Source organism: Metopolophium dirhodum, chromosome 9, assembly GCF_019925205.1.
Source record: "Metopolophium dirhodum isolate CAU chromosome 9, ASM1992520v1, whole genome shotgun sequence".
Classification (NCBI taxonomy): Eukaryota; Metazoa; Arthropoda; class Insecta; order Hemiptera; family Aphididae; genus Metopolophium; species Metopolophium dirhodum.
Genome location: NC_083568.1, coordinates 15,640,859 through 15,665,682, shown reverse-complemented (window position 1 = coordinate 15,665,682; position 24,824 = coordinate 15,640,859). Strand labels below are relative to the sequence as shown.

At 26.1% G+C, this 24,824-nt stretch overlaps 2 protein-coding genes across 8 annotated transcripts in view; one reads left to right on the top strand and one right to left on the bottom strand.

Annotated features, from left to right (window-relative positions):
- Nucleotides 1-3,020: 3,020 nt before the first annotated feature.
- LOC132952760 (cation-independent mannose-6-phosphate receptor) lies at nt 3,021-23,330 on the top strand. 2 transcript variants are annotated; one of them, XM_061025177.1, is made up of 24 exons: nt 3,021-3,513; nt 4,024-4,140; nt 8,665-8,831; nt 8,958-9,067; nt 10,511-10,653; nt 13,455-13,714; nt 13,781-13,953; nt 14,351-14,507; nt 14,602-14,715; nt 14,896-15,044; nt 15,114-15,479; nt 16,771-17,051; nt 18,032-18,167; nt 18,339-18,543; nt 18,617-18,873; nt 19,094-19,240; nt 20,175-20,333; nt 20,432-20,620; nt 21,394-21,547; nt 21,622-21,701; nt 21,981-22,269; nt 22,327-22,407; nt 22,897-23,029; nt 23,112-23,330. In XM_061025177.1, the coding sequence occupies exons 2-23, from the start codon at nt 4,025-4,027 to the stop codon at nt 23,004-23,006; spliced, it is 3,843 nt and encodes a 1,280-aa protein (XP_060881160.1). In that variant the 5' UTR covers nt 3,021-3,513; nt 4,024; the 3' UTR covers nt 23,007-23,029; nt 23,112-23,330. The 2 variants fall into 2 exon arrangements, with proteins under 2 accessions (XP_060881160.1, XP_060881159.1); XM_061025176.1 differs by having other exon boundaries at nt 22,897-22,994; nt 23,112-23,329.
- A 532-nt stretch (nt 23,331-23,862) lies between these two features.
- LOC132951904 (protein lap4-like) overlaps nt 23,863-24,824 on the bottom strand; it is a 36,443-nt gene continuing 35,481 nt past the window's right edge. For all 6 annotated transcript variants that reach the window (XM_061023955.1, XM_061023958.1, XM_061023956.1 and 3 more), the window contains one exon: nt 23,863-24,605. In XM_061023955.1, coding sequence (XP_060879938.1) covers nt 24,420-24,605 — 186 coding nt within the window. In that variant the 3' untranslated portion in view covers nt 23,863-24,419. The remainder of the gene's footprint in view (nt 24,606-24,824) is intronic.

The window sequence follows — 24,824 nt, the reverse complement described above, 5'->3', positions numbered from 1 at the left end:
TAACAAATTCAAAATGGGTTTGCAATGTTTGCATAAATAAAATAAAGGATTGGTTAGAAGGAAAACTTTGAGAAAATTGAACACATTGTTTTCAGGCTTCAGCATACAAAATTAAACCATTAAAACCGATTACAAAATAATTAATCATTCATCCATCCAGGGATACGTCTATCCAAAGCATTTATAAATTGTTCTTGTAAAGATAGGCAAAGTTCATAATGTAAAATACTTAGATTTTAACATGGACAGTCAATTAAAATGGAAAATACACATTGACTATATAATATCAATAACAAGAATATATTTGTATATACTTAGAAAATTAGAAATATTAGGGATTTATTTGACATAGAAAACCAACGAGTAATATATCTTTCCCATAGGCGGAAATTCGTTAAAATTTCAGGGGACACACATTATTAGCATCAATGTGAACGGGGGAGGTGCTAAGCCCCCTTAAGCCTCCCCCTACGATTTCAGCCAATGATCTCTCCTTTGTACACTCAATTATTATTTTTGGTATCGAATTATGAGGAGGGACTTTTAATTCCATATCACTAAGTTAAGAATAACTAAGAACAAAATTATTAAATATAATATATTCTAAGACGGCCAAATCTTAATATTAACCACTTTCCCACTTTTTTTTTATTCATATAATGTAAATTTAAATTTAAATTTAGACTTGTTAAACACTATTATACTATTTATACTTATACCAATGTGGCTAAACATTGTTGTAAATTCCATGTTAAATTCTACTTATTCTATAATATCTAACATTTTTGGTGAGTAGGTACTATCAAAATTCAAAGTGTATTATCACAATAGTAACGAACCGATATTTAGTATGTTGCGTTAAAATTACATTTAGATTTATCTTACCAATGTGGCAATGTGTACACAACATAATTAATTAAACGATAAACGTTATACGTATTCAGGGGGTAACAGAAAGAACTGACAAAAAAAAAAATGTAGGTAGGTTAGGTTGACAAAAATTGTTAAAACTATATGGTTTTTAATAGTTTAAAAAATATACCAATGTTAGAAAATTTCCAAAAATAATATATTTAAAAAGTTATTGCGTACCAAATTAATTTCATTAAAAAAATATTGATATTTTAAAATTTCTGAAAAATAAACCACTTAACTTAGATAAATGTTTTTACCATCCAAATCGTTCTTACAAGCAGATTTACAAATTGGCTAATTTGAATTTATTCATAAAAATTTAAATCAAATTTTAAATTTTTTATTTTCAGTATTACACGTGTAACGCAAGTGGCTATAAAGTATTAAATTATATAAAAAAAAAATTTTTAAATATTCATTAGAGCAAAAATTATTCCAAAAGTCACTTCTATCAGTTACACTCTGTATAATGCAATGTCATCGTATCTGTATTGGTATTTGATGACTATAGTATAATAATATATAAGTACCTATATATAAAATAAAATAATATTGGCCGCAGTTTGTAGTCTTGAAGATATGATACTATAATGTATTATTTTTGTATTTTATCGGTTTTGTCGCAGATTATTATAATATAATGTATTAATGTTAATTTTTTTTGTAGCAGCAGTTTACAATTTTAAATTTTGGCTTTTAGATAAAGAGTATTTTTAATTTTTCCCCAGCATATTTACAGCCGTCGTATTATGTTGTTTGCTGAAGCAACCAGACTCACCAGTCACCACTCACAATAAATATAAATTGTTATTGTTATTTTTTTTATTTAAAGATTAAGGCTTTAACAGCATACCTAAGTTATTAGTTAGTAATTACCGATTAGTTATTAGCCTGGCATTGAGCTTACATTATTGTGTTTCTTGGATATTACGCATTGTAAAAGGTTCTACAAATTATTAAATTTACAATATTTTATATTTTAATTAGATATTTTTAAACTTACAATTTGTTTATAATATTAGTGACACTTAAAAATACGATTAATTTCGTATTTTCGTCTTCATAAAGCGTTTCTGCTATGTTGGGTACTTGAGTGGCAGGTCTGTGCGTGTTGATGTTGAGATATAATATTGTACATATAACAATTATATAGTGCCACAGAGTAGATGAAATTTCATCTATTCTGTGATAGTGCCACATGATGTTGGTTGAGGCTCTTTTACTAATGAAGTATTTAAGTATGAGTGCGCGAGGACAGTAAGGGGGCTGGATGAGTGACTATTCTCTGTGTTGAATAGTTAGGTATAATAAAAAAATAAGTCCGTAACGGATTTATGAAAAATATAAAAACTCTTTATTTATAAATTATTAAACACAAAATACCTATGTTAATAATATGATTGTGTAATTAAATAGGTACAGCCATAGTATACTTGGTATCAAGGTGGATTTATCCACTTTGCTTGATATTATCATTTATCAAAGAATAAAATGATAATTAGAATATTATAATGAAAGTATTATTGTCATAAGACAAAAGTTATTCATAACGTCTTATATAGAATATGACCGGACTCTGATAAGGGAAGGGCGGCCACTGGCGACCCACGGCTATAATAATTTATAGCATAATATTATAGCTATAATAGCATACGACAATTATTATAGCAACAGATAATATCTATAGCCGTGGACAGAGTACAGACACGTTCCTAGATCCTACATTATGGCATTATTTAGCATTGTGCATTTATGCTGAGCGCAGTATAAACACAGAACAATAGTTAATAATACCAATTTTAAAATATTGTACAATCAACCATGTTTAATAGTTTTCTCGTCGCCTCCACAAGTCAGTACCATTGGTAGCAATGTAGAGACATATGTTACGGAAACACCACAGAATAAATAATAATACAGTATGTCATACGGATTAAGTAAAAACGAAACGCTCATATTTCACTGTTCGCCGATTGGTAAAAATGTAAAATGTTTGGTGCAGGCATGTTTCGAGCATATTTTGGTCTAGTCTATTCCCTTACTATAGTGTACTACAGTGTTGTTGAACTACATACCTAATAGTAATATTATTATAAACAATAATACAATATGATCGTAACCGGTTTTGGTTCGAGTCCGCGCAATACGTCACGCGCCTACCCATATTATCAATAATTCATTATATAACATAGATACGTAATATTTACGTGCCTACGAAAGATCTGAGTATCTGACCGTCAAAGTTGTACGATCATACCATGTTGTTTATACCTACCGTGCGGCGTGAAGAATATTGCTAGTTGCCAGTGCAGTTTTTTAGCTGTATGTCGATGATGTACTCGGCAGAGTGCCGAGTCAGCCGGTCTCACGAATACTCCCGATTCACAGACCACAGTCAACGTTCGAACGACGAACATAGTCATTTGTCAACAGTTCGGAACCCTGCAGTATTATAATTTATAGTGTGGTGGCACTCCATAGTACCGCGTCCGTTGTGCGCATTATAAAGAAGGAGAACGCTAGTGTGTTTTTGTCGTTATTTTATTTTTACAAATTGTGTTATGCGTGTTTGTTATTGGTGTTGTCGCTTCTTCTAAGGTAGATATTGCCATTACATATTTATATAATACATCGATCACAGCCAGTGGCGCAACCAGGGGGCTTTTGGGCGTTTAACCCCCCCCCCCCCGCCCCTTTGATATTTTTTCCCCTAATAAATGTATTGCTAATATACGAAAACGGTGAACTATCCCCCCATTTCGAAATCCTGGCTACGCCACTGATCACAGCAGTTTCTTAAAAACTATTGTCCATGTGGTTGAACACGTGAGGAACGGTATTGAAGACCGCTGTGCAAAGGAGCGTGGATGACTATTATAATATTTTTAAGAGCGGTCAACTGAATAGTTTATTAAAAGTATAGGAGTCTGTGTTCGAACATCAGCTGTAGAAAAGGAAATTTGGATAAATTCGAAAATTATTCCCAACTTGCACATTTAAATAATAATATACATATTGTTAATTATTATAATATACGACCAATATCGGGCAATATGTCATTAATCATTATTAATAACAATCGGTTGTTTTTATTTGTTTTCTATGTAGTATGGTGTTATATAATTTGTGCCTAATAATTGCGGCGTTTGCTGCAGTCATACATTGTGAAGATTGTATTTTCAATCTGAAACACAACGGAAAAGATATTCAGTTTGATTTGAATCGGTAAACATAATACATAATATTATTATTAACATAATGTACAAGGTGATTATTTCATTACCTAGTTTACACTTTTTATTCCTAAAAAAATGAATGTTGAAAATAGTTTTTTACAGAATTTTAAATTTTCTTTGCAAAAATTTTTTTGATAGGTATAGAAATAATTTTTTAGTTTTACTTTTTTGAATGTTATACCTAAGTTTATGACATAAGACTTAAATTATAATTAGATACCAATATAGCAATATATAATATCTTATATTTTGGATTCTGAGCGAAGCGATGAATGTATTGATTTTACAATGATGTGTTTTTTTTTAATTTTTGTGTCTGTCACAGGGGTGTAGGTTTAGATTATTAATGGGGTGGGGGGGTCGACTTAAACTACATTTTTATTTGAAACGGTATACGTATGAAATACGTGTTTCGCGAGTAAACTCAAAAAAAGTAGAAGTGACGGCCGTAAAAATGTAATATAAACCCGATGTACCGTTATAATCTACAGATAATAAGGAATAATTTTATATCAATATCATAGAAATACAAAAAAACCAAAATACAATGAATACGTAAACATAGATAGATCAAACAATGGATAGCGTCAAAAACGTGCTGTGTTGACGTCGGTCACCGTGGCAAGATCGCGAACGCCAACAATCTATATGTGTTGTCATCGGCGGTCGGCAGTGGACGTTTTAAATATAAATGACAAATCGAAAAACAATTTTAAAGAAATAATTCTGATTGTATTAATATAATATAAATTATAATATAGCCGTATGCGTCGTACGTCAAAATAAGATACGGGCGTCGGGTACGCAATTTTGTAGTTAATATTTTATATATATATAGCTATTACAATATTGAATATAACATTAAATTTCTATTTAGATAATCATTATTTTTCGTAACAAACGCGTACTTGTAAAACTGTATTACAAAAATTTGATCTTCGCTCTTGATTATAATTTAGCAATATATTAATTGTTTTCTTATGTTTAACTTAAAAGTAATTGTTGTTGTTTGTAGTATATACATGCAATTTTTTCCTGATTGTTATTATTATATATTAACCGATTGGGATTTTTTAATGGGGGGGGGCGGGGGGTTGAACCGTTGCATCATTCAAATAAGTAAATAATTATAACGTTAAAAAATATATATTTTTTTGGCACCTCGAAAAAAATTACTCTAGAAAAAAAAAACCCATACGAAATTTTGCAAAATGTATAGAAAAAAAAGGTGGGCTAATGGGTCACTGTAATGGATGAGTTATGTTTTAATTAATTAATTCATAATAGTGTATATTTCTATTATATTACCTATAGATTAACTTATTGACAAATGTTATTAATTTTTGAGTCATACTCCCAATATCTAATTTCGTTGAGTGATTTAATACATATTATTATAATGATTATAGTTGGAAATCGGAGATAAACGTGACCTGCTGAGCATAAAATTTGCTATATTACGCACTTGTAAGACAGAGACAACACATGCGGGTATCACGTCCTCTTTTTAAATTAAATATTGGGATTGCTTAATAATAATATAATATTATTATTACATCAAAGAAGTTCATCTCACTTTAGACTTTATCGACTTTATGATATAAATGTTTAATGTTAAATCAAATTAAATGTAGGTATGTCATTGTATATTTGTATTTATTATTTTAACGATTTTGATAGCATAAAAAATTCTACACTATCATAGACCCACCATATGCTTAGTTAGTTTAGGGTAAATCATTTAGGAAAACATAATATTCATAAGACTATAATCTTTATTACACTATTTATTACACTATTTTCACCGACACCAATATAGTAAATATGACTAAGTAAACAGTTTTATTATTCATTCAATCACAACCCATATCAGTTTGATTAGTTTTTCCTAACTAAACAGTACAAATCATAAATGTGAATATTACTAAAATTTTTGTAACCCGTTGTGGTAAAAAATGCGTTATAAATTATAATTGATAATATTTTAAATCTAGTGAATTTAGAATAAATAAAGGCAAAGGCAGAATGTTTTGTCGTAACTACTAAACGTAACTGTAACATAATACAGTTATGTTACATAAGATAACATAATGTTGAATATAATTAATAGAAATTTAATAAATTTAACGAGGAATTTAATCTTGATAATGATATTGGGAAATATTTATACAATATTAGTCCACATTTTGTAGTAAAAAAATTTTTATTTAATGATAAATAAGATAGCAGTTAATAAAATAAAAAATATGGTACTGGCTATGATTTTTGATTTTAGTATTTTTGTTATGATTTAATATAATATTATGTACCTAATATTAAAAAGGTGGGTAAGTGAATGTCGCTCTGCTTTACAGTAGGTTACAAGTGGGTCACTGTAATGGTTGGTGTTAGATTTGAATTCAATGATTTAATATAATTGTATAAGAAAAACGATTCTGAGCGAAAACGGTCAGTCAGCCTATGATATTACTAAGTATTTAATTGATGATATTACTGTGAATAAAGTAATTTACCTATATACGTGGAACATTGTTTTAAAATTTCAATCCTTAGCTATAAAATTAGAACATTTTATAAATTTTTAGCTAAAAAATAATTATTAAATTTTAAATTTGATAAATGTTGTCGAAATTTGAACTTTAGATGCTTATAAAAAAAATTGTGCCTATGTATTTTTAATATTTTTCAACTGCTATTGTAACAATATATCAGAAGCCTTGCATTTAATTTTCACGCTTTTTTATCCAACAAATAACATTTTATTGATATTTATAGAAAAAAAAAACTGAAAAAATTGAAAACTGACATGTCCGTAAACAGCCCAAAAAGGGTCAAAATATTTTCAAAATTTTATGGTGTATAGAAAATGAAAATATAAACATTCAGTACAATTTTCATGTATCTAAATAAAATAAATATAATTATATATAGTAATATTTATAATTTCTACAGTTATTTGTTTTTGAATAATAATAAAATAACAAAACGCTACATGAAAAATCGAGTGAATATCCAATATTGTAAAAATATGAATTTCAAACGCTCATAAAAATTTAATTTGATTTGCTTCTAGACATTTTTTTTTGATAAAGGTAGACAAACTTATGAGGAATCTTGTATTAAATTTTCAAATATTAGATTTAAAATCAATTCAAAATAATATGCTAATTTTCGCGATTTTTCCGTATTTTATCAAGGTTTGAACTTTAAATGCTTATAAATAAGAACTGTGACTAAGGATTTTTAATATTTTTCAAATGTCATTGTAACAATATAGTAGGAGTTTTGTATTAAATTTTCAAGCTTTTTTACCCAACAAATATAGTTTTATTGATATTCATAGAAAAAAAGACTAATAAAATTGGAAACAGAAAATGTTCCTAAACAGTTCAATACAAATCAAAATATTTTGAAAATTTTATCGTGTATAGAAAATGCAAATATAAACGACCGGTGAAAATTTCATGTATATATGTTCATTTGTTTTGGAGTTACACCAAAAACCAAAATCGATTTTGTGAAAAACCGATTTTGCGTAAAAATTCCCATTTCTCCTTAATTTTTATGTTGTTTTTCCCGGCGCTTTTGAAAACTTTTGGGAATTTTAAATTTTGACCTCCTGAATGCACCAACTAGATTCACTTTCCCATCGAACAAGATACTGTTGAAGAAAATCGAAGCAGTTTTACTACCCCAAATCGTGATGACAGACACAAAAATAAAAAAAAAATTAAAAACATCATTGTAAAATCAATACATTCATCTTTCCACTCAGAATCTAAAATATTTTTTCATAAGTTGCAAAAAAAAATAATTGGAAAACAATTAAGTGTTAACCTACTTGTGGTGTCTCCTGGATAATGCTAATGGACTCTAACAAGTGAAATATAAAAAAATGTGTACTTAAAAATATTGATACACAAACGTGGTATAAATATGATGTACTCAAACGTTGTATTCATTTTTGGTGTCTGAACAAATGTCTACACAAACTTATGTTCCCAATCGTTCTCCCTATTCCCATGTACAAATATTTTTTTGTACCCGAACGTGTTGAAGACATTATTTTTATGAATAATCAGTAGGAAACTGTTAAAAAATTGTCATAGAGGTGCTATTTTTAATTGATTTGACATTAACATTATATTTCAAGTTTTAATTTTAATTTTTACTTTCCTATTTGTTTTCAAAGCTTATATAGACTGGTATTGAAATTTCTTGAATATGATATGGTGTTGGATACACATCATTTTTATTATAGTGTTATTTTTTCAAGGTGTTTTTTTCTGGTCTATATTTCTGGGCCCTGGTGTTATTTGTTAGGGGATTCATATATTTTTATGTTGTCTTGTCACAACTTCAATCTAGGTAGATAAAAATTTAAAAAAAAATTTTTTTAGATATAGAGTGTTAACAGTAGTTAAACGAATATTACCCTGTTGCCTGTATTTATATTTTATGTATTATGATACTTCATTCAATGATATCTGAATATTTGATTTTTTTTTTTAAGTTTCAAAGAAGTTCAAAAAGTGAATTTCAACAAGTCTAATGATATTTACTTAAATATAAAGTTATGTAAAAGTAATGAACATATATCAACTTGCGATGGAATTAAGTCCAAAATATGCTTAGTTAAATACAAAAGCACTAAAGCAGATATTGGATCCAAAATTAAAGGTATCTATTTAAATAAGTTTTCAGTCATTGAAGGAAATGGTTGTCTGTTGATGGAATATAATTTATCATATTATAATCAAAATCTGAGTATCAGAATATGTTTATAAGCGTGAATTTTATTTTCAGAAGTGAAATTAGATGTTAAAGATCAACTGGTTTTGTCTTTGGAAGGAAATACTATTTGTGAAAAAAATCAAAAATACTCGACAGATCTAACGTTTACTTGCAATAAACATGTAAGCTTTAGGATTTAAATAAATATATTATATTATATTACTATATCCTAAAGTTATATTACTTAATACATGTACTATGAAAATGTGTAATATGTTGGGTTTTATATATTTATATTATTATATTCTTGAGATTTAAATCTCAGATAACTGATGTAAGTTAAGTTTATACAGTTTCGGGTCCCGGTTACCTATCCATCTAACTTATACGCCGGGTTACATATCGTACATCTGACTTTGAGTACCTAATTAAAAAGTTCAACAAAAACCATTAAGTTAGGTATCAAAATATTTTACATCACCCTTAACTTTAAATATAGTATTTACACAACTTTTTGTTCAAAATAAAAATAAATTCCGAAATATGTGTACATAATTGTGTACAAACATATTTTTGTTAATAACATTTTATTTTTAGCATTTCTAAGTTTGGGATTTCATAATGTGATTTCTATACTGGTTTCCAGTTTAGGACTTTGGAAAAGTCCCACTATCTAAAAATAAAATAAAAAAATGACAGACAAAACTGGAGGAATTTAGTTTGACGAATTTTAATTTTGAAAACGGATTATGATTGATCAACAAGTTTACTACATTTCTATTGAGGCAATTTTTAATTTCCCAATTATAATATTGTTATTGTCATAATACGTATTAATATGTTAATATAAATACAAAAATATCATATATTTATTCATAGATATCACAGCTGAAAAAAATAGATATTCAAAATCGCCTCAATCGAATCCTAGCCATACTCGGTAATCATTGAGAAAATCAGTTTTAAAAGTTGAATCAAATCCGCCAAACCAAATTCCTTTAGTTTTGTCTAAAAACCAATTTTTTTTCATCGACTGCAGCGCCCTTAATATTTAATTTATAATACGGAATTTAAATATATTAAAAAATTTAAAAATAAACAATATTTATGTTTAGATTGGTCAAATCTATGACTTTTGACAAAACCGACTGGAGCTCTCTTAAGTCTCTACCACTAACCACTAAGTACTAATTTACCCCACTAAAAACTGTCCAATTATAACTGTATAACTGTGTATTTACCGTAGCATATTATATAGTTGAATCTTGAATCATTAAAAACGGTTTCCATAATCCATCCCAGGTTAACTTGGTGAATTATGAGAATTTTATGTTTACATACTCATACCTCACTTAAAATTAAAATATAGTAAAAAATCAACGAGAAAACATAGATAATGTTGTTACTTAAAAGTTTGATAAGGTCAATTCACTTTAATATCAAAACTGACAGCAACCTATTTAAACTAGCGAACAAAAATTTGGTATGTCGTACGTGTATAAGACGGAGACAACACATGCTGGTGCGATGTCCTCTTAATTTATCCATTCGGCTGAAGCCACGATAAAGCATATTATATTGTATTTATTAAATGTATGAAATTTGATATTCAAATTTAATTTCAGATGAATGAAAATAAAATGGATTTTAAGCTAAATGTAAATCATTGCAAGTATGTTATAGAATTGACGTCTGCACTTGGTTGTCCAGTAGATGATTTGGATATAAGAAATGTTTGTAAAGTTACAATACCTCACATCAATTTTAAGTAAATATTTTATTTAAAAACATAAGAAACCATTTATAACTTTCAAATAAATAATTTAATAATATTTTTTTAAATATTTGTATGACTGTTCAGTTTATACTGTAATAAGTAATATAATAATATTATTATGAAAAAAATGTATGAAAATATATATATATATTATGAATTATAACAAAATATACTATATACCTACCTAACAAAAAGGGTACCTACTAGGACTACCTACCTAGTAAAATATTTTTACTAGATATTGCATGAACTAAAATATTAAAGTTATCTATTAAATGTTATATAAAACAAATGTGAAAATTGTTAGTGAAACATTTCTACATATCAAAATATTATTATTAAATTAAGAGTTTATTAAAATCTCATAAAAAAATCTATAAATTAATGTATATAATATATAAAAAATAAAAATGAATTGCTGTTTAAGCAAAAACTCTTTCTCGCTAAAACTCGAGAACGGCTGGACCGATTTGAATGAATTTTTTTGTATGCTTTTGGGTAATGCCTCTGATGATTTAGAGATTTACGGTGGAAATTTTTGTTTATAAATGTTTGCTATGGGTTTTGAAGCTATTATAATAATTATTATTGGTTGCCGTGAAATCAGTGTGTCCATTAAATGCATTTAATTTTTTTGTACACTGTGTATTGCAAAGCTGGGCAAGTAAACCAATTTTTTAACTAGTTAAAGTTAGTTTTAAAAAGTTACTGAATTTGAGTAACTAAGTTAAGTTACAAATTTTCATGAAAATAATAACTAAGTTAAGTTAAAAGTTAAGTTACTTTTTTTTTTAAAATACCTTTAACTTACTCATAAACGTTTTTTTTTATCTCATCGTAGGAAAGTAACTAGTTTTGGTATAAAGTAAAACAAATTAATAACAAATGCACAGACTATATTATTTTATAAATTGTACAACTGTTTTAGATTATTTTTATAGTTGTACCTTACATACAGATCAAAATTATATATTTGCAGTATAATTTAAATATTAGTATTTATTTATTAAAAACAATTAAATAGCAGTTGAATCTTGAAATATGATTTTTTTCTATTTGTTTCCATTAAAATACAATAGAAATATAGAATAGAATATAGTATAATATAGTACCTATTTAATCATCTTCTACTCAAAAAATATAAATTAATCTACTGCTGCTAGTTCTGCTATAAAGCAAACTTGTGAAATTAATAATTATTTTCAGTTTTAAATGTTGTGTAATCTAAATGTTTCATTTTTGAATTTGAAGGAAAATGTTTAAAACAATAATATAAAAAAGAAAATATTTACAGTTCACATTAAAATATAAAATATTAAAATGTTACTTCAAAATTATTTTTAAAGTCCTAATCTCAACAGTTTATTAAAAGTAGCAATCAAACTATTAGAACTAATAGAGTGTTCAAAATGACAAAATTACTTAATTAATCCTGGCGGTTCTCAGAAATATTAATGCAAATAATATACAGTTCATAAATCATAATAAGACAATTTTTGTAAATAACTTTTTACAAATAACTTTAATTTTAACAAAATAACTAAGTTAGGTTACAATTATTTATGAAAAGAAATAACTTAGTTACTAACCAAGTTATTTTCTACATTTTGTTTTTTTTACTAGTTAAGTTAAAAGTTATCAAAAAAAGTAACAATTAACTTAACTGTTAACTTTTTGACTAGTTACTGCCCAGCTTTGGTGTTTTGATATTATATGTATCGGTGATTAATCCACCGTAGGTGGAATTAAGTAAAAACGACAAACTTAGTATAACTTTGATACTATAGAGTTAAATCATACACTTACTTACAAACAGCACGGGGTCCGCAATCTACTGCAGGTAGATTGCCTACCTGATAATATACTGCTGCCAACAAGATTTTTTTATTCTGGGCAACAGAAAAGTTAAGATGAATCTAGAACTTCATACACCAAATATTAAATAAGGCATTGAACAAAGTTTGAGCCTAAATTTAACGGGTAACAAAGTGCACGGGATCAGCTAGTATTAAATAGATATTAAACATTATATTTTTCATTGTTTTTAATAGGTAGGTAAATATTAATTTTTTTAATGTACATTTATATTAAAAATAATAATTTACATAATATTTTACCTTTTCACAGCTACACTGTTTATGCTCTGCAGCCTGTATATGCTACATACATTTTTTTTAATTTAAATTTTGAGATTTATATGATCTAATTATTGAAGTTTAAAATAATGTGAGCCAAGGTTTCCTAAAATTATACGGTTACCGGTAAATGACAATATTATAATAGCATAGGAATGTAATAGTATGTATTGAAAGGGTTAATTAACTTACACTTGATTTCATAATTTTTTTTGTAATACCTATGTAAAAAAGAGTTATTTGCTTTTATTGAATTTTGATTTATTAAAATTACTAATTATAATAATAAATTTTTTTCACGATTCAAATTTCACATTTAAAATTCAAATTTTAGTTTTCATACTAACGACAGTTGAGACAATAGGTAATTTAATGATGAAATTATTGGTGCAGATAATAAAACTAGTTAAAAATGAATATACAAATGTACAAATTGTTAATCTATATTTAATCATTGATTTCATGTACATATACTATAATAACAACTATAATCCATATTTGTAATAGGTACATAAAAACATAGAGAATTGGACATTAGTATTGCTATTGTTGATTCCTATTGTATGACATTTTTTGTAAACAATTTTTCACCATTTATATACAAAAAAAAAATTGTTTTTATATAAAATTATATTTATATAATATTTGTTTTTCAAGATTTAATTTGAATCCTTTACGACGTTTAACCATTAACTATTTGGTTGAAAATCAAAATCGTCAATTTGAGCTCAATATCTGTGGCCGTCTAACCGACAACAACAAATGTGGTGGTAATATCACAACAATATGTGATATAACTGATATCAGAAATCCTAAAGTGTATGCCGTTGGAAAATATGCAAACGATCAACTTCTGTATGATACAGATAGTAAAAGCTTAAAATTGATCCAACACGAAAAAGCTACTAAAAAAAAAAGTTTGTATAGCAAAATAAACTGTAATGAAATTTAATATTTTTATTTAAAACAATTTGATATAATAGAAGGGAGGAGAATTGAATTCATTTTTAAGTGTGATGAAAATATAGCACCTGAAAAAACAAAACCAAAATTTTTAAATGAAGAAAATTACCAAGATAAAACAATTTTCCCAAATATTGCATATTTTGAAGTAGCTACATCAGCTGTTTGTATACCAAGAATTATATCATGCGAAGTAAGCATATTTTTAATTTTTAATTTCTTCTGAGTTCTTTTATTGTTTACCGTGTACCAACATGATTTTACCTGCCTTATATTTTTTTGAAATTTTATATAATATATTATATATTTTTAATAACGTAGAATACAATTTTAAATGTAGTCAACATTTACATGCACATTTTAATTCAAAATTATAAACAGTGTTAAACATAATATAATTAGTTAAAATTAATACGTCTGTTTTACACAAGTTGAGTGTTGTAAAAACAGCAAATCACTAATCTAATTAATTAATCACAAAGTTGGTTGTATATTGGCATATTCATTTGATTGTATTGGGTATTAATGAAAATATTATCTCAGTATTTTCAAAAGTATAAACTATTACATTATTACTATGCTTTTTATAGGTAATTACAAAATATACAGCTCGTTTCAATTTAAAACCTTTACACAAGCGAGTAGACAATTGGAAAATTATTAATAAAAACAATCGTGGAATTTTTTACTTAAATATTTGTGGTTATTTAAACGAATATGATGGACAAATTTCAACTACATGTACAGGTTATTAAATGTGTAATGAATACAAGCTATCTATGATGTATTAAAATATTCTTAAGAAATAAATGTATTTAAAAATATAAAAAAAATTGTTTAGTTGATGGTAAAACTTCAGCTTGTTATGTGGATGGTTCAGGTAAAGGAATTTCTATTGGGTCAACTCAAATAGGTCCTTACTACGATGGAAAATCAATAATATTGAATTATACAGGTAAAATAGTTAATTACTTGATAAAAATATGAGCTTATGAAATATTGAAATTAAAATTATAGATTATTAAAAATATCATTACAATAAAAATAAACTAAAAAGTGGTGTTAATTTAAACTTTAAAAATCACAAAATTTGACACAGTGTGGTTATTATGTATAATATTTAAAATTTTGACAGATGGAGATAATTGTAGCAATTCTTTGAAGTGGTCAACGGTTATTAATTTAACTTGTTCTAGTGAGACAAAACTCATACATGAAACAACAAATTTCACTTTATGTACCCATGCATTTAATTGGAAAACACCTAAAGCATGTGAAATATTGGTAATTAATAATTATACATTTAAAAAATGTATACCTATGATTTAAATATTTTATTATTTTATTTTAAAGTTTGAGAGAAAAGATCAGTGTATGGTTACACACCCATGGTATTCTCAAACTGTGTACAATATCAGCAATTTAAAAGATCAGACGTTTGAAAAGAACATTGAAGATAATGCATCATTTCGGTTTAGTATTTGTGGTCCATTACAAAAACCATGTAATGGTATTTTAGATTCAGCAGCATGCTGGTCAGCTGGTGAAACTGAAATGAACATAGGGCTATTTACTGAACAGATAGTATTTGATAATGGTTCCATCTATATGTCCATGCATGGAGAAAAATGTGTAAATAATGGACAGGGACCTAATAGTCACACTATTATTCGATTTGTGTGTGATTACTTAGATTCAAAATGGATTGAATACAAAAAGGTTAGTATTGCTCACAAATTAAGATGTATTTATATGTAAACATGTGCAATTTATTCATTAATTTGCTATAAATACAATATTGAATATATTTATGTATACAAAATGTCAATATACCCTAAGTCTAACGATGTTAGTAGGTACATTTCATTTCAAATAGTATAGGAAATACAGTAAAACTCTGTTATGGTGTTATCTCTTCCATAACAATATTCTAAACACTCAAAAATCAAAAAAATGTTAAATAGTGTCTAATGCTGTAGGCATATTTTTTTTAATGATAAACGATTAAATTTAGAAATGGTGGATGGGTAATCCTTCCAGAATTCTAAACCTCGGAATATAAAACAATATCCTAAACATCTTCCCACAGCTGTGGATTCAATCTCTAAAGATTAGTCACACTGTTATAGTAAAATATTCCTGGTTAGGCACCGGCCACAACCTGCTACCGTTCTACTTCTATAAATTGGTGCTCAATAACAGCCCATACTGTACCCTACCTAACTAGTGGGCCATCATTTGACTTTCAACACCGGCTCATTAATTGTCGTTGTCTCTCATACTATAGAATACATTTAAATTAACTTTTTTCTTCTCTTGATTTCATCTTTTTCTATATTAATGTTTTTTCTCCAATAATGTCTTAATAAAATCCATCCTTAATTTTTCACTTCAGACACACCTAAACAATTATTTTATGAGTTTTACTTCTTTTTTTTTATGTTATTATTATAATTGTTTTTGTTTTTGTTTTATATTGTTAATAATAAAGATAGAATAATCCCTATGTAAAATATCATAAACAATTTAGAGTAAAAAAAAAAAAAGCGGTAAGTGGATGTCACTCTACTGTACAGTAGGTTACAAGTGGATCACTTTATAATAGATTGTATTAAACTTGAATTCAATGATATCATATCATTGTATACGAAAAATGATTCTAAGCGGAGGCTCTAGAAGTGTTTTATATTGTTTTTGAGGTCTATAACTATAATTTTACACAAGTCAATTTTATTTGTATTGCTCTTGAGATTCAAGTTATAGAGACTCGACTGTATGTAAAACTAATTGAAATAAAACTTTAAATTTAAAAAGGAGTGTCTTCAGAAAATAAAAGTTTTACTTTTATAATCAAGCTGAAAATATAAAAGAAGTAAAGGTGACATACCTACAGAAAGGGTTTTTAATATTTACTATATAAAAGTGGTATATAGTATATTGATTGTATTCAATTGAGCCAAATAGTAATTGTATTTTGTTTTAAAATAATACTTTACTTTTTGTTTACTAGGACTTTGAAGAATGTACTTTTCAATTCACCATAAGTACAAAATATGCATGTACACAGCCTTTAAAAATTAATTGTACTGTTGATGATCAATTGGGAAATATTTTTGATCTAAGTAAACTAACTAAATTTAACAGTAATTATGAAATAATCACTAACCAAAAGAAAACAATTATTTTAAATGTTTGTCATTCTGTTATTAATAATGATATTAATGGTGTAAACTGTCAATTCAATAGTGGAGTCTGTTTAGTCGACCATAATAATTTATTATATTCTAACAGGTAAGAGTGATTTAATACTATAATATTTATGTATATGTACTTAATAAACTAATAGAATTATTCAGTATGTTAATTAATTGAAAAGTTGGTAGCTCTAATTCAAAATACGATGCAGGTATTGTAGTGCAGATTTTTTAATGTAATGTAATATAATATGAATAATAAAGCCTCCCATTTACCACGGTTATATAAAAAAAAACATTAAAATATTGATTTTGATTTTCTGAAAAAACCTTTTTTAAAATTATTTATTTATGATATGGATGAAAAAACAATTTTGAAATCAGGGGAATTTCAGTTGTGAATGAATGCTTGTGAAATCTTTAATTTTTTAATTTTAGCTTTTTTCATTACAAACTCTTGGGCCTATAGCCCACTTGTGCTTAGCACTTCATGGTGGATATATTGAACAATATAAAAAAAACATATTAAGAAATATTACATACAATTTGAAAGATTAGTGTGTTCTTTATTAGGTACTTATTGGATTATCATTAGTTATCAGTGTGAAATCATACAATTGTATAATGTCATACTGTATTTTTAAAAGTATAATTGCATTCATTCAATCAAAATCCCACAGATTTCAAAATTTGTTTTTTTTTTTATATTATTAATAAATAACTACAAAATGGATATTTTAAAATTTTAAAAAATCAATAAAATAATTAGAGATTTTTAAATTTTTTTTAGACAGTAAAGGCTCTGTGTCAAATAGAAAGTGTTATTTCGGCATGGCTTGATTTTGTAATTTGTTACGTCACATTATTCACGCCCTTGAAAGCACCATGCCGACGAGCCATTTACCGCTTTAACGCATTCTGTTTGACAGAGCCTTTAGGCTATGAGTCAAATATTACATTAAAAAACTGCACTACAATGGATATCTGAATTACCATTTTGAATTAGAGCTACTGACTTTCAAATTAATTAATTTACTTTAAATGTATTAATATTATATTTTGTAAATACTATTTTAGATATAAAAATCTTGGGGATGTAAAGGAAAGCCTTCAAAAAAAGGGAAATAAAATAATATTAGAATTGATGAATGGTTTTTATAATAATCACAAAGTTTCTTCAGTCATTGAATTTATATGTTCAAATAAGATTAATGTAAGTATTATAAATATGAATGTTTTTTATATTCTAAGCAAAATATAATATGATCCACTCATGTATTATATTTATATGATATTAAAAAAATGAAAATATCTTATTCGTTTAATTTAGGGATTATTTATAAATCATTATTCTGACATAAATTTCAATTATTTTTTTATCTAGGGTCCAGTATTAACTGCAGAAGAAAATCATAAATTTATATTCCAATGGTTCACACCATTGGTGTGTCCTAATCATCAACATATTAAAAAAAGAGAAATAATAAACAATTATAGTACATTAAAGCCAACTTACATACAAATTGATGGATTAAACTATACCATATATATTTGTCCCAAAAACAATGATTATGTGAATTTTAATTCAGGTAAATCATGGAACATGATTAGCAATTTATAACATATATTTGAATGATTATGAATTATGATTGTATTTTACAGAAATTTGTTTAAATAATAAATCTTCACATGGGCGAACAATAATTTTGTCTGTTAACAAACAGAATAAAATATATACTCTGCAAAACAAATTGTATTTTGATCATAAAACTAATATAGTTTGTGATGTAAATAGGAATACAACAGTTCAAATAAGGTTTATGTTTTATTGTGGGTATAAGTTACAAATACCTAAAGTTGCAAAAAATAATTGTACAACTAATGTTCTCAGTATCAATCCAGAGATATGTGATGACAAAGTTTGTATTTCTTATTTATTCATAATGAGTCAAAAATTAATTTCAAAAATATATAAATTGCAATATTACTATAATTTCAAAGTAAAAACTAATAAGTATCTAATTCATAGTTACAAGATAATAAAAAATATATAAATTATAGTTCTGTTAGAAAGATAGTTGTATCATGCAAAATAAAGTAAGACATTGGACTAACAAATGTTCTATTAATGTATTATAGTTGGAATGCAATGCGGGTTTGTATGATTTAACACCGATTAAAGGAACTCATATAGTTAATATTAATGAAAGAAAGTATTATATTAACATATGTATACCCGGAGCAGAAGGTATTGGAGGAATAATGGAACTCAATAATATAACTTATGTAAGTAAGAAAAAAATATATTATATTTATATATAAATAAGTTTATATTATATATTTTACTTTTTAGTATAGCAAATTGAATTATAATATAATACATATTACGTAATTTTAAACTATAAATAAGCTTCAATTTTGTAAATACGTCTCAGTGTCTTATTTTGATGTGTTGTCTCCGTGCTCCATCTTACAACCTAGCAACATACCTTGCACATTTGCATTTATATACCTAACCTAATTTATGTTGTTAGCCTTATTAGAATGAATTAATATTTTATCAAACTTTAAGGAACATTATTATTATTAATATTATTATCATATATATTTGTTTAAACTAAATATAAACTTTATAATAAATTAAAGTGGGGATACTTAGCCTGACTTAGGATCACTGTGATCACACTTAGGGTAGTCTAATATTTTTGTATTGTTATTATGATTACTATGATTCAATTGTAATTGTTAATTGTTATGTTAGAGGGCCTGACAAATTACCACGTTAGACCTTAGACGCTGGTTAGGATCTATACAATCTGATGTATAACTGTCTTGACAAGTCTTGTTTTTATCATCCTCATGACAAGACAACAAGACAAGAATAATTAAATAAGGTTAATGCCAAAAGTTGAAATGGGTGTTAAATTAATTATTCTATCCAAATTTGAGTGTTGAACAAAAATATGTGTATGTTAGATTTTTAAGATTTTTAAATTTTTTAAGCTAATTATGATTACCTGTAAAATATTACAATTTAAGAGTACTCATAACATAGTTAAAAATAAAATAGGTATTGTAAAAAACCAATATACATACACAGGTTACCTTACCTTATATTTAAGTTTTAAAATAGATCAATTCTTTCTAATATTAAAGCTAACAACAGTTGTTCAATAAATAATTTGCTTTCGTTAACTTGTATATTGTTTATATTTTTTAGAATATTGGTTATCAATTAACACCATTTAAAACAAATGAGGTGGAAACTGTTGAAATGTCTTTTACATATGGAGATAGTTGTTTTGAATCAAGATTAAAATTTCCAAACACAAAGTATTCTACTACAATGAAATTTATATGTGATATTACTGAAAATGAAGTATAAAAACAAATTCATTATACCTAACTCATTGTCATTAGTGACATATTTAACATTATCATTGACTAATACAAACATTTTTCCTTGCAATTATTCAGGGAAACCCAATATTTAAGGACTCTAAAAGCAATTGCACATTACATTTTGAATGGAAAACTAGTCTTGTATGCAGCAGAAAATTGGTTGAATTTGATAGGGATAAGTGTGTTGCAACTGTTAAAATATCTAGTCAAAATGTTATAAACAATATAACTAACGATTTGAATAATATTTTGAGTGTTAATAATGTAAGTTTAAATCTCTTTTATATTAGAAGGGGTCAGATTTTAATGAACTAATAAAATTTAAAAATGCTGATAAAAAATTAGTTTGTAACTTTAAATCTCAAAAAAATTACTTATATTAAATTTTTACCCCTAAGATATTTAGGGGTAAAATCTATCTAATTACATCCTCTGAAACAAAAGAAATTAAAAAAATACAAATCTGTACTCTGGTGTTAGGAACCTAATCAATCATTTTAAGCGAATATATGTACTTGGAGAATGTCATTGCACTATTTGTTATCTCTCTTTTTTTTTTTTTTCCTGTTTTAACCGACGACGCCGCGGGATCTGCTTTTGCATTGCTTCCGCGGCGCATTTGTTTTCTCTCTTACATTTACCCAAATGTGACAAATCAAATTTTTGTTTGACCAAACTATCCCTTCATTAGCTTAAGAATTAGAGTGTGTTGACCTATTATCAAACTGCACGTTAAGAACATAATCTGTGGGTAATTATTTTGTATGTACGTTGGATTTTTTAACGATATTTAAATTTTTATAGATGCTCAATCACGCTTAAAAATTGAAATTTAAAAAAATAAATGTACAGACACAGATAATGTTCTTCTAAAGTTTGATGATAGATCAATAAATTCACCATTCTTATACTAAAGCTTAGAACACAAAGTTGCTTTTATTGAATGCAAATTTGTTATGGTGCTCGTCGGCCACAAAGAGAAAATAAAAAGTGTGCTGCAATGTTTATGTTTAATTGAATGAATGTTTTATTTTTAGTTAATTGATGATTCAACAAAAACAAATTACCAAATAGACTTCTGCAATGGATCTGTCAGTTTAAATGGATCGACATTTTTTGGAAATATGAATCTTGAATATGATATATTTAAGAAACAATTAATTGCTAATTTTCAAAATACAAATGATAAATGTAAATAAAATTATGTTAAGAACTACCTTATTCAATGAAAATGGGAATATATATTTAAAAAATGTTTGTTTTAGATTTCACAAATGTAGAAATTATTGTTGCATGCACCAAATCAACAGAAAAATTATCAACATTTCAAGTTATTTCAACAAATGTTAGTTTACCATAGGAATCCATATTTTCTAATACTGTCTCAGATGGTTGTATAAACTTACTAAAAGCATACACATAAGAGTATGCAGAGTATACCCCTAATATCACTTTGAATAGTTTTTTTTTCTCTTAAAGATGCCAATATTAATAAAATATATATATAGGAATTTTAAATACCTCAAATTTAAGTTTGGATACTTAGAATTTCTAGGACTTATTGATTAATTGGTGATTAATTTATTTCTAATAAATTAAAATAAAAGTGGACCTTTTTTTTTAGAATGGAGTAAGAATCACTACATATTCTAAAGGTGTGTGTTGTATGGATTTCGATGATTACACATATGAAGATATGTGTAAGACATATCAATTAATTTCTATATCAACTACAAAAACTGTTGAAAATCAGCTATCCATGGGTTCTGAGAATAACAAATCAATTGAAACTAATATAAAAATTAATTTAGAATTTACTAAAATAGAAGGAACGTACTTATCGGTTACAGAACAAATTGAAGAATCTGTGACACTTGTTGAAAACTATGATACAACTTTACAACAGTTCTATGGTAATATCAACATTGATACATTTTATATGAAAAATAAATGTTAAATAAATTATTTAGGTAAAGATGTGATTTTTGATAATTTTACTGATGTATCAATAATTAAGAAAAAAGAAGTTTCTGGTACTTCATTTTATACAGGTAATACCTAGTGGCTAGATAAAGATTATTATTATTATTTTTCAATACCTAATAAGTTATCTATATTCTAATTAAAAAAAAAACAAAACAAAACAATTATGGTATGTGGATACTTATCTTAGGTCCAGAACATAATTTTCTTGGACATAAATTTCCTAAAGATAACTCTGAATATTTTAGTTAAATATAATCTTATTAAAATAAACCACCTGACGTTTTTCATATTAATTTAAACATGTCAAATGTCCTTAGTACCGACTTAATTGGTGGGTATTAAAATTCAATATTTTGTGGATGTAATATTTCTATATTTTATGAACTGTGTAAGAATATTAAAAAATAGAGTTTACTTCAATCAAACTTGCTATCATTATTTATTTTAGAATTTGAATACTGAACGTATATTCATTATTTATTAAAAACACAAATTATGCAAATAATAATCACTTATCAGCAATAATGACATGAACCAACATTTTTTTTTTTTAGTTATAGTACTAATGGTCTTAGTTTTATTACCATTAATATGGATTTACCGATCGAAGTTACTGAAGGAAATAAAGACAATTTCTTACACTCTGCCGTTTGTAAGTCATTAAGCCATCAAGCATTGAATATTATTGCAAGTTTTGACGAATCAGTTCAACTTATTTGATGTTTAAATTCTATTAATATTTTACAAACTGTTAATTTTTATTTTTTAGGCCAGACGGAGACGAGGAAGTTATAATCGTAATTTAATGTAAATTTTAATTCTAAATTTATTTTATTCTTTACAAGTGATATTGTTAAAAAAAATGTTCCTTAATATTTTAAAAAGTTTCTCTTGTAAATTTTGTCTGTTTTAAAATTTAATATAAAATTAAAAATTTCTTTTGTACTTAGTTTTTCTTAGTGTACTTATTTATCCAATGAAGATTTGATTGTCAACTCATGCTTTTAAATTATAGTAGTGAAATCATTAGTTTAGCTAAGCCCCCTAGCCCCACCATACCTATTCTATAAAACATTCATAATTTATAAAAATAAACCCGATACATAGATCTAACTGAAATAATCAATCACTAAAAAAAAGTTATTATTTTTTTTTCAGCTCACAAAAAATGATTATTTTTTTGATTATTTAAATGGTTGCCATTGGTTATATAATTACAGATTAAATTAATATATTATATATTATTATTATAATATAATGCTGCAATGTAGTGTAAACTTATAAAAACAAAGATAGGTTGTTGCATTAAAATATTTTTAATTCAAAACAAAGTTATCTCATTAATTTAAAAATAATGGTAGAATAGGCCGATAGGTATGACTAGACTTCAATTGCAGCAGCAGCAGCACCCTAGCCAATGACTAGTGCTAACCGAGAAAAGCCGCATATGTTGTACATAGTACGTATATAAGGAATATATTATTATACTATAAATCCCATGAAAATTGAGTAACAACGAATACGGTCGGTATATTATATTATATTATTGTTAAATTATATTATTTTATAAAGATATTATATAATAATTACAAAATTATTAGGTCTTTCAATTAAAAATACTGTTATATAATATAATAAATAATAATAGTTTATCATAAGTTTTTCCTTAAAAGTTACAAATACTGTCTTATTTATTCGTTCATAAATGTTATAATATAAAAAAATAAAAGTTTTATTACAAACAATTGGTTTATACTAGACAACAACAAGGCGCGCCAACAGTTAAAAACAAACTGGAATTTTCATCACTAAACAGCTTAAATTATAGTAAATGTAAAAAAATTGGTCCATAATGAAATGTAGGTGGTTTTTTGTTATTCGAATATAATATAAGAATGGAAAAAAAAATATATATTTATATAATAATAATAATTAATAGTGATCACAATTTGTTACGCCTAGTAATACTATAAAATATATAATAGGAATGAGGGATGATGATTCAATATATAAGTAAATATATAATTAAAGATTAGCTGCTAAATTATTATTATTTATTTATTTTTTATGATTATTACTACGACGTTTGTTTATCCGTAGACTTAGTACGCTTTCGGCGTCTCTTCTTTCCTGACGGATTGGACTGTTTCTTCTCTAATGATATATCTTCTTCTTCAGCAGCCTCTTCAATTGGTGTTTCTGGTACTTCAGACTCAGGAGTACTCAACTCGAGAGATACAATTTTTTCTTTAGTTGTCTCCACCTTAACGTATACAAAAATAGTTGACACACATTAACAAACCACTATTATTGCCACTATTAAATCTAAGAAACAACAATTAACTATATAATATTATTACATAATATACTATCAATATTCGTGATTTTCTTTTTGGATGACTACACTACTTACATGCAAAAATACTGTGTGGAATAAAAAATATTGACTTTATAAAAAGACGTGTTATTATTTTGACTTGTT